Source organism: Carassius auratus, chromosome 16, assembly GCF_003368295.1.
Source record: "Carassius auratus strain Wakin chromosome 16, ASM336829v1, whole genome shotgun sequence".
Taxonomy (NCBI): domain Eukaryota; kingdom Metazoa; phylum Chordata; class Actinopteri; order Cypriniformes; family Cyprinidae; genus Carassius; species Carassius auratus.
The window spans coordinates 9,141,453-9,153,587 of NC_039258.1; the positions used below are offsets into that span (position 1 = coordinate 9,141,453).

At 40.1% G+C, this 12,135-nt stretch overlaps 1 protein-coding gene across 3 annotated transcripts in view; it reads left to right on the forward strand.

The window, feature by feature from the left end:
* Positions 1-12,135, forward strand: part of me1 (malic enzyme 1, NADP(+)-dependent, cytosolic) — a 79,366-nt gene that overhangs the window by 54,344 nt on the left and 12,887 nt on the right. For all 3 annotated transcript variants that reach the window (XM_026283845.1, XM_026283846.1, XM_026283847.1), the window contains one exon: positions 7,111-7,214. In XM_026283845.1, coding sequence (XP_026139630.1) covers positions 7,111-7,214 — 104 coding nt within the window. The remainder of the gene's footprint in view (positions 1-7,110; positions 7,215-12,135) is intronic.

Consider the following 12,135-nt stretch of genomic DNA (forward strand, 5'->3'; position numbering starts at 1 on the left):
CCTGCCTTTCAGACCCTCAGAAGGAGTTGGATGACTGAATCTGGATCAGTTTGAATCTCCAAGCACAGTCAATACAGACAGTGAGGGATCTGATCCATGATCAGCATACATAATTTATGGGTGTTTGGTTAAACTCTAATCCGTAAAGAACGCTGTCTGTGGTCTGGCTGCTAGAGAAAGTTCAAGATGTGCAAATAACATTGAGGTACTTTGTGCAGGCCTTTTGTGAAGAGCTTAAGTGTGCTAATTGTTTAGTGTCAGCAAACTGGATATCCTGTCAGATACTATTTGCATCTCAGCGTAAATATTCTCAGCTGTTATTTGCAACCCTTTGTAAATAAATACACTATTTTGTATAGAATTTGTAATTAATATTTTATTTAAATTTCAATGTAATATTAGATTTTTTAATATTACTTTAATAAAGTTTTATATACTGAAACAAATACTCCAAAAAGATTGTTTTACATGTTTATTATTATGTATTTTATTATAAAATAATACAAATTTTAACCATTAAAATATGACAACATTATATAAAACGTCTCAGGTTACGAATGTAACCATGGTTCCCTGAGTAGGGAACGAGACACTGCGTCCTCTAGGGGGCGCTATGGGGAACACCTCATTGTGACCGTGTCTGAAGCATACATTGAAAAAACACCAGCGAGATGGCCGGCGACAGCCTCTGACGTCACTACTGGCACGACTATAAACGGGCACTGGGAGAACACATCATTCACTTCTTCGTCTGAAGCTTGCGTCCGAAGCATGGCAGGGAGCTAGAGGACACAGTGTCTCGTTCCCTACTCAGGGAACCATGGTTACATTCGTAACCTGAGAAGTTCCCTTTCAAGGGAACTTCGAACTGCATCCTCTAGGGGGCACTATGGGGAACAGTATACCCACGCCGCCATGCTGAGTGGAGTGCAGGCCAGAATCATGGTGAACACTAAGTACCAACTCTACCATTTCCATGGGAGTTGCCCCTGGGATGTTTAGATGGCTGTCTGTGACAGTACCGCTTATGGCCAAAGGCCTCAGCTACATACCAAACTTAATTGTTAGGGCCTCGGCCCGGGGTAGAGCTGAAGGCTTGGAATCAGGAAAGATTCATTTAAAGGGATATGGATAAGAACCTAGCATTTTATATTTATTCTTGCCTGTCACACGGGCTACCGCTTGCTTTCTCATAAGCTTGCTGAAGGAGCTGTCTCAACAGATCCCTACTAGCAATACCCTGTTTAGATAGGCATCCGAGAATACATAGTGGTGCCCAAGATGAACGGGGCTTTAACCAACTCAAGAAAGGGCACGAAGCAACTGCGCGAAGCATCATATTGGATTTGAGAAAGAACACAGAATATTAGCGTGCGAATTTACCACAGTGTGGATTTTAGAAAGTGTGCAAAGACTTCATGTGCACACTTACCATAGCATGGATTTTCAAATACTGTTCTAAGGAGGGGCTGTCGTGGCACTCTGATAGAGCAGCTCATAGATTGAATGGTGCATCTCAAAACAGTATGTTTGAGAGTCATCAACTCGATCTTTGGAAATAATGCTGGAGCGCTCTGGGAAAAGAAATCAGAAAGTGTCTTGGGTGCACACTTACCACTTACGTGGATTTTAGAAAGTTCAAAAGTGTTCACGTGCACACTAACCACCATGTGGTTTTCAGAAAGTACACAGAGCTTAGTGTGTGTACCTAAAGGTTCCTATGCATCGCAGAGGCGCTGAACTGCACGGGAGAGGCAAGCTCAAATTTTACAAACCTCTGGCGAGAGGAGCATCACCTGAGGCAGCATATACAAGAAGACTTCTGTAACTGCCACCTCCACTTCCCGTTGTATGCGACAGCGCAACTAAGCGGCCAGGAGACCCCTCAAGGTGACCTGGCCAGACATCCATGAAATTCCCTGCAGTGCTGTGCCAGGCCTGATGATCAAGGAGGCTCCCGCAGAAACCTGTGATCTCAGCTGCCAAATACTGGAACATGAAGCTGGATGGCTGGTGCTGATGAGTGTTTAGTAAACACTGTAATGGAGCACTGCAAAGGAAACTCACAGAGTTTATTAGTAGACACATGACCACCCGCAATTTAATACACATTAGTATATACAGGGTAACATATTCACCCGCCCTCCTGTGCTGGAGCCCTGCTCAAGGGGCGCCTCCTTTTAGTCCGGACCATCAGTAGGGTGGTTGCTATGAACATAGAACCAGCCAAAAACATTATAGGTCCAGCATAGAAGACTGTTATGCGAGAGGTTTCCACCTAACCTCGATCAAGTGGAGAGCTGGTGGTTACAGTGGAATTAAAAAGGGGAGGATAAAAGCAGAAGTTAAAAATCCCTAAAGGGAATTAGTAGATACCTCTGTATCGCTCTGATTCAGACGAGAATGCTGCCTCGTCTGGATCACATCCCTTAGGTTCTGCTTACCTCCTTTTTGACCCATGATTCCTCTTACCCCTGCCCGCAGGTGCCTGTCTTTGATCCTCAGATCGAGACAGGCCAGGACCCCTATGTTGCTTGGTCTCAGACCTGGACCTTCGTGGAACAAAGAATCTGAAAGCAGCAGAGAGCACCTTTGTCTCCCTGAACTTCTCAATCACCATCTCAACGGAAATACTGAAAATGTTAGAAACTAAAACCTGAGCATCGAGAAGAAATCCTTTTCTTTCTTCCCGATGTCTGCCAGGTTCATCCACAGACGTCTCTCCACCACCACCTGCTTGGTAGCATGGAGAGAGATCTGTGGTGCTGTGCAGCTCGGCTACCTGATCAGGAAAAAGGCCCTCGCCTCTATCTAGGTTTCTTAGCAGATCAGTCTGATATGCTTGAAGCACCACCATCATGTGTAATAAAGCCACAGCCTGACCTGATGCTGCGTATGCCTTGCCATTTAAGCGAGATGTATTTTTTGAAGGGGCTTATATGGCAAAGAGGGAGATTAAGAGAGGATGGCTCCCCCGCAGAAAGAAAGCTCTTTCTACAGGGGGCATCCTCTCATAGCCATTTTCACACATCTCTTATGCCGAAACTGATGGATGCGAAAAGAAAACAGCCCCTTTCATTTCTTTTTGATCTCTGTATGGAGATCAGGGAGAAATGGAAGACTCACCTGAAGACTTTTCCTCGGAAAAAGAGATGAATGAGAGCAGAGCTTTTTCATTGAAGAAACGCTCACAATGCATGCAGATTGCCTCCTCAAAGACATCGCATGAGTGCTCTTCACCCAAACAAATGACACAAAGATCATGTGTGTCATCGGGTGTCAAATAATGCCGACACAGATGCACACAATGTCTAAATGCTTGCTAGTAGTCCGCATGATAGACAGAGAAAGATCGCTCTTACCAGTTCTTTCAGATGCACGCTTCAAACAGAACAGTCAATAAAGACGAATAGAATGACCTGTTCTCCCGGTGCCTGTTTATAGTCGCGCCGGTAGTGGTGTCAGAGGCTGTCGCCGGCCAACTCGTTGGTGTTTTTTCAATGTACAGTATGCTTCAGACATAGGTCACGACGAGGTGTTCCCCATATCGCCACCTAGAGGACGCAGTTCGAAGTTCCCTTGAAAGGGAATCCCAAATTAATATAACTTTAGTATTAGTAAATGTTTTTATTTAGAATGTCATCTTCAAAATCATCATCATTATTATTGTTATTATTATTAATAGATTTGACTTAAGGAAACATTATTATATTTGACAAGAAATCTTATTTCTTTTGAGAAATTAATCATATATTATATTATATTATATTATATTATATTATATTATATTATATTATAGTTGTAATCATAAAATATTTTACTCCTATGAGTTTTTTTTTTTTTTGCCAAGTTCAGTGATTTAGTAGCTGCGATGTAGAACCAGATTGTACAAACAAAAACAGCCAAAACAGACATTTATAATTTAGACTGCAATCAAACCCAATGTAAACACTATCTTCGAATTTCCTTTTTTGAAGTTTCTCTATGTAAACATCTAAGTTTCCTGAGTGTTGCTGGAGTATTGTGCCTTGTCTAAACAGTGTTGGGTTGCATGGAGATCTCTGAGCTTCTGTATACACTACAGACAACAGATTATGATCACTGACATGTGTCTCTGCTGTAAAAGAGGATTATGATCCCTGATGATGTCTTTTATACAACTTTCAGAGGCTACTCCTGTTGATTGACAGCAGAGACACTTACTATCGCTATCACCTCATGTGACCTCATCCACATGCATACATTTCACTTACTGAAAGGAAACCAAATGATGTAACTGAAAATAAAGTTATTTCTGTTTTGGTTGTGGGTGGCCAAGGAAAAAAGACCTCTCTACAGTATATTGCTCTCTCTAATTCTCTCTGACACTCATTTTCTCATTCTTCTCTGACTCTGTGGCTAACAGACCCTGACTGTTCCGGTGCCTTAATCTCACCTGAAAGACTACATACACACAGTTCACACAGACAAAGCACAGTTCACCAAAACCCACTATTAATCCCTGAGAGAAAAAGGCTTCCTCTCATCACCTAGCGACACAAAAGAACTTCTTGGTAGTTGTGCAGATCTAGGATCAGATTTTGTCCTGTTTTTGCATGAATTATCTCAGGTGGATCATTTCACATACAGCTAATTTTCTGTCGAGGTATATCTGTTATTTTAGATAATATCTTAGTCTGATGTATTAGAATTTCAGATATTACATTTATTACAGGGCTTTTTATAATGTCAACATCTGGTTTTCATCAAATGGTGAAAAGATTAAGGATGCTGATAGGAAATTTAATTTGGAAAATATTAAACTGATCCTTGTTAGTCCCAGAACTACATTTTCATCAACCGATCAGACTTAAAGGTTAAGCTTAGGGTTGGGAGTCAGTAAAATGTTTAAATTTATTTAGATTAAAAATCTGTATTGTGAAACATTATCAAATATTATTTATAACAAACAAAAAATATTTTCTATTGTAATAGATTTTAAAATGCAAGTTATTTTTGTGATGGCAAAGCTGATTTTTCAGCTATCTTTACTCCTTTCTTCAATTTCACATGATCCTTCAAACATCAGTCAATAATATTTTTATTTGTTACTTGTTTTTGATTTCTGGTATTTAAAATTGAATTATTATTATTTATTTTTTTTATTTTATTTTTTTTGGTAAAATGGAAATTAATGTAATGCATCCTTGCTAAGTAAAAGTAAAACAATATTTTCAAAATCACAGCTATGACCAATAATGTATAGGTTTTTTTTGTTGTTGTTTGTTTGTTTTCTGGTGCAGTTTATGATCATCTTATAAATATAGTGAGGAAAGGGCTTGTTTTGGCTCTGCCCCATTGATGGGTTAGATGGCACAACATGTCATGATCCATTTCTGAGGAGGTGTGGCAGTTTAATGTTTGTTTGGGTTCCTGGGAGGTTCAGAGAAGCTCCTTTTATAGGGGCTGTCTTGAGATTAAAAAACAAAGTCACAACAAACCAGACCCTCTGGAAGTATATCCCCTCCCACTGAGTGTGCACTTAAAAGTGCATTATGAACACACAATAAATCTGCCTGCAGTTACCGTCTCATATCTCAGACTGCACTCTCCGTTTCGTCTCCCACACTGATGAATTTGCTTGTCGCCTGAAACCAGACAGTCCTCCCTTTTAAGGGCACATTTATGAGCTCAATTGCTGTTTAAAAGTCTTGAATAGAAATCCAAAGTAGTACTGGGAGAAAAATATTCCTTTATTCAGTTTCACTCTTCCTGCATGTGTTTTTTTCAGCCAGCATGCCAGCATAGTTGCTCAATGTCATATCATGATTTTGTATTGTTTAATGCCACACATTTTGTTCTATTGTGCTATTGTTATATATATATACACACACACACATATATGTATATATATATATATATATATATATATATATATAAACTTACTAGATTTTTTATGGGAGAACTATCACTTTAAAATGGATGAACTATGTTAATTACATAAAAGAAAATAAATTAATGGGTTTTAAATGTATTTATTTATTTATTTACATCAATCAGAATCCAATTATCCCTTTTTATTCCCTAACTTTACTTATGATAATTAATACTTGATACAAAACATTTTGAAAGATGAAACGAAAGTAGCGCCATATATATTTCTTATTTGTATTGTGCTATACATCGCTATCAAAAAAAAAAAAAAAACTGTGCTCACTTTAAAATTAGGGTAAATTTTCATTCCATGCTGACTTTAAAGACTTTAAGACTTCATTTTTACTTACTGCTTTTTCAATCCCACACAGCAACTACTATTTTTTCTCTTTCACTAGTTCTATCAGATAAAAGAAGCTTTAATACTAAGAACAGATCGTCAGAAAAGATTATGCCTGAAATTTTGTGTGCCATGTGGGAATGAGTTCTGATGAAAGCACTTCCTCATTCACCGTGATCAAAACATGTGGAAAAACTTCCAGACTTGTTGCACCACACATCAGTACTGCTGAGAGTGATGCAGGTGCTCTGTTAATCCGTTTTCTTTTCTGCTTGACTGGCAAACAGACAGTGATGGGGCGTGCAGAATTTTTATATGACGCTCGTCGCTCACATTCTCTCTCTACTTCTCTTCTGTTTTTCCTATAGTGTTAGTGACTCTCAGTGTGAAGTCTGCAGATCTGTACTAGAGTGACAGCTACTAGACATCCAAATTGAAAATACAGTGCAGTTCTTTTTCTTCACATGTTGGCCTCTTTCTGTCTTTTTTATGCTTTCGTGCTTTTCTCTTTCTCTTGTTCTCAGTCTGTCTTTTAAACACGCTTACAGGGATAAACAACTGTGAGAGATTTATATAGCTGCGGGGAAACCAGATTACCATATGCAATCTAATTATAGACCAGATTACCATATGCTATTAAATTAAAAACCAGATTACCATATGCTATCTAATTAAAGAGGAATTGTTCACATAATAAACATTCGCTTTTGAGTTTTGATGGTATTGTATTTTTGTTTCTAGTTTCCCCCCCCACTGGTTAAAGTAATATGATGAATAGTCATGTCATGCTCTTGTTTTTACTTGATGCCTGGAATTATAGAAGTGAAAACCTTTTCTTCTCTCTTTCCCTGTCTCAGGAGCTCTTAAAGGACCCTCTGTACATTGGTCTGAGGCATAAAAGAATACGTGGACCGGCCTATGATGAGCTTCTGGAAGAATTTATGAAGGCTATCACAGACAGGTATAGTAAACCCACTGTACCCCTCCCACACAGCACTCATTTCCTTCCACAGGGCACTGATAGAAATGCTTGGAGAGCATAGCTGAGCCATTGCGTTGCAGGAATGTGGGGTGAAGCGCATGCCTCTAGGTTTGTGGGCTCTGAGCGACGACTCCAGTGGCAGAGACCTGAACCGGATCGCTGACTGCACGCCTCATCAGTTCTCTCCCCACATATCCTGCTCCACACTGAGCCATGCGGTGACGTAATTCACCCTATAACCAGCCCCACTGCTTGATGGCTCAGTCAGCTCACTGATGCTTAGAATGGTTCACGATCTCGTGCATTTGTCTTCAATAGTTTTCGAAGATGTCAGTTTGGGTTATTTGAATTTGGTTTGGTTCCAAGATGGCAGTGCTTCCACACGCAGTGGTTCTCTCTATCCCATCAGAATGGTGCTTTCGTGTTTATTGTCTTGTGAGTTGCAGTGTTTTGTGAGTTCCTGTCTTTAAGCATGCATACAGTCGTGAGTTTCTGCTCGAAGTTGGTGAAACCAATTTTTTTGACGTTTAAACTCTGTGCAGACTTAAAGAGAGTGTCCTCCAAAATACACCAACACAGTGATTTTCCAACACTCTTGATTTTGTTAACACCACCCAGAGAGGAGCTTACAAGGCCCTCCCCTACCTTGGTGCCTCAGACCACATGACTGTCATGCTAATGCCTACATACAGACCGCTTGTTAAAGTCACCAAACCAGTTCACAAACAAATACAAGTGTGGCCGGAAGGTTCGTCAGATCCTCTTTAAGACTGTTTTGACACCACTGACTGGAATATGTTTAAGCAGGCTGACACATACAATAACACCAAAGACCTCCAAGAGTACTCTGAGACTGTCACTGCCTACATTACCAAGTGTATTGATGATTTTACAATCACAAAGTCCATCACTGTCCGGGCCATCCAGAAGCCGTGGATGACAGGGGAGGTCTACAAACTCCTGAGGGCTTGAGATGAGGTGAGCATGAGGACAGCTAGGGCCAACCTATCCCACAGCATCAGAGAAGCTAAAAGACCGTACTCCAGGAGGATATCCCATCAATTCAGCGACCGCAGTGACACTCAGAGCCTGTGGCAGGGGGTGCAGACCATTTTGGACTACAAGCCCCTACCGTGGACTTCTGACAGCACCATCTCCCTGCTGAATGAGCTGAACACTTTCTTCGCTCGCTTTGAGTAACAAAACAGCACCACTACACAGAAGACTCCACCTCCTCCCGGCGACCAGGTGATGACGCAGTCCCTGGACAGCGTGAGGAGATCCCTCATCAGGATCAACGCACGCAAAGCTCCAGGTCTTGACAACATTCCTGGGCATGTACTGAGAGACTGTGAAGTGGAACGCACTGATGTCTTCACAGACATTTTCAACATCTCACCAAGTCAGGCTGTTGTCCCCACATGCTTTAAAGCTACCACCATCATTCCATTCCTGAAGAAGCCATCTCCATCCTGCTTTAATGACTACCATCCAGTTGCACCTCACTCCTATTCTTATGAAATGCTTTGAACGGCTAGTCATGCACCATATCAAGTCCGCCCTCCCCCCCTCCATGGACCCCTTCCAGTTTGCATATCAGTCCAACCGCTCAACCGATGATGCCATCCCCACTGCACTCAGCACAGCACATCTAGAAAAAAGGACTCAGAATGCTGATCATAGAATTCAGTTCAGCATTCAACACAATCATCCCTCAACAGCTCATTTACAAACTGTTCCAACTGGGGCTCAACACTTCGCTGTGCAACTGGCTGTCGGACTTTCTGACTGGAAGACCTCAGGCAGTACAGGCCGGCAGTAACACATCCACAGCACATCAAACTGGACACTGGGGCCCCTAAGGATGTGTGCTGAGCCTCCTCCACTTCACTCTGCCGACACACGACTGCACACCGTCACACAACTCCAACCTCTACATTAAGTTTGCGGATGACACAACTTTGGTGAGTCTCATTAGCAACAAAGATGAGACAAACTACAGGACAGAGGTGAGCCACCTGGCTAGGTACAGTGACAACAATCTCTCTCTGAATGGGGAAAAGATGAAGGAGATTATTGTTGACTTCAGGAGAGTGCACACTCAACATGTTCCTCTGAAAATCAATGGTTCAACTGTGGAGAGATTGAGCAGCACCATGTTCTTGGGTGTGCACATCACAGAGGACCTCTCCTGGACACTTCAATGCATGGGGGAGCAGTTGAGAAGATCGCTGGTGTCTCTCTCCCCTCTCTCCAGGACATTTATGGAACCGTCTCACCAATAAAGCCCTCTGCATCGCAGGTGATCCCACTCACCCATCACACAGCTTCTTCAGTCTGCTGCCATCAGGGAGGAGACTGCAGAGTCTCCAGGCCAGGAACAGCAGACTGAAGGACATCAGGCTGTCAGGAAGCTGAACTCCCTCCCGACCTTGCCTCCCCTCCCATCGTTTGCCACCCCCCCCCCCCCCCCCCCCAAGCTCCCACATCCCCATGTCCCTACACTTCACCCTCCCACCAACAAACTCTGACCTGACCTGCACCAGTCACTTTGTGCAGCATTGGTCTGCTCACTCATTCAACAACCTCTTCAGTCAGTTTAAATAAAGAACTGCTCTCTGAGCTTTTTGTCACTTTAAATTAGTCTGAATAAGCTCTTTTGCACTACAATCATTTTATCTGCACTTTTTGTTTACTTCACTGGTTTGCACTCTGTCTGCCATGTGCCGTGCTGCTTTATTTAACTGTATTTTTTTACTTATTAGCATAGTTGTATTTTATATTTAATCTGTATCTATCTGTATTTGTATGCTTTACTGTTAGTGTTATCTGTATGCACCAAGAGTCTGAGAGTAATGCAATTTCAATTATCTGTAAGTGCTGTACATGTGGAAGAATTGACAAGAAAGTTTGACTTGACTTGATTCTTTATTACTAGAATATTTAAAAAGCCTTTGTTTTTTGTTTTTGTTTTTGTACTGTTCTCTGAGGTCCACTTATAATGTGATCAAGATTTTTACATTAAAAATATCATAATTTAGAAGAAATAGTCTTTTTTTCTGTCTTTTTTGACCCCTCTCATCAGAATGCTCTGCTTGAATAGGCGTGTCAGATTGTAGACTTTGAAGTAAATGCCCACTGCTATGATTGGTTGTGATGTGAGTTGTGTATGTTTGACAGCGTACATCCTTCACAGGGACACTGAAGTGATTTAAGCACTTATGATTAAAGCATAAGTACTCATATCAAACGACCTGTTTAACAGACAAAGCAATAGTGGCAACATAATAAAAACAGTTACTCACATGTGTGTTGTGACTTCTGTCAGATCCAGTATTGTCGGCACAGCATCATCTTTCAGTTTCAATCTTTCTAAAAATGGCATGTTGAATTGTGCCTTGTTTGTAAATGAATATGCAGTAAAACTAATTGAACAAAGGACCAAGTTCTTACTGACATGGTCTGGATATCAATATATATAAAATAAAGTTAATCCACTCTTTTCTAATATTGGGATCAGAAGGAAGGCAATTCAAAGACTGTTTTTCCACAGCTTGGCACAGCACAGTGTCTTGCTGTCTAGCCCATGTTTTAATCACCCTCAATGCATCCTATGTATCTATATTCTTCTTTCAGACGAATCAAATTGGAATTATATAAAAGAATATATATATTCTTGCTCTTCCAAGTGTGACAATGGCATTGGATGGGTGTTTATTTATTTTTTTCAACACACCAAAAGTAGTCAAATAAAGTGCATCCATCCATAATAAAACATTCCTCACAACATGGCTCCGGGGTGTGAATAAAGGCCTCCTGTACCAAATCGATGCATTTTGTAAAAAAAAAAATATAAATATTTTGAACATTATAAACACGTTTAACTCTTTCACTAACTGTCCTATGCAGAAACTGTTCAAATTTCCTTGTTGCGATTAATTGCTCATGTTTTTAGCACAGTATACGTTATTATCACAGTATTGGAATTTAGTTTCTAAAAGGGGTCATAATACAGTATAACAGGTTAAATAACCTTTTTATAACAAAAATAACTGAATATTTAAATACAAGAAAGCAATACAGACAAATATATAAAGTTATATGTTTTACACAGATTAAAGTACAAAAGAACTATAAAGAGCCATAGGTATCACTTTACAACAAGACCTCATTAGTTAAACTTAATGCATTAACATTCACAATGAGCGATAGCTACATTTGCTACAAAAGTTATTAATCTTTGTTAAAAAATACAAGTCTTAGTTCATGTCAGTTCTTTAAATAACACAGTTGCAACTTTTGATTTTAACAACGTTTTATTAAATATTGGAACACCTAAGATTAATGAATGTTCAGAAGAATTTTTCATTGGCAGTTTATCTTAACTAATGAATTAACTAGTGTTAACTAATGAAGCCCTAATGTAAAGTGTGAATTAACAATAAAGAATCAAAACTCTAGACCATGTTGTAGTCCAGATTTAAAAAAAAAAAAAAAAAAGTCTGAAAATAAATAGCCTATTAAGTCTAAATATTTAATTATTTGGCTGTGATGAACACTATTGCAAATCCACACATTTGTATGGCTATTTTAATATGTTTTTGAAAGTAGTGCAGCTGCTTATTTATGGGGTTTCCAGAGTAAAGGCTGCTATTTTTGGGGGAATTTAGCGCCTTCTGCTGTCAGAGAGTGAATGTGCTTTCATTTAGCGCGTCTCTCACATGTTCCCCCATGTGCTTCTCATGTGTGCTTGTTTACATCAGTGCGCATAGGACTCTTTCAAGCAACATACAGCAGTGTTGTGCATTTTGATCAGTTGAATGGAATAGTATTCTTAAAATGAATTCCAAATTCTGAATAATTTGTAATATATAATTATTCACGGTATTTAGAAGTGCCT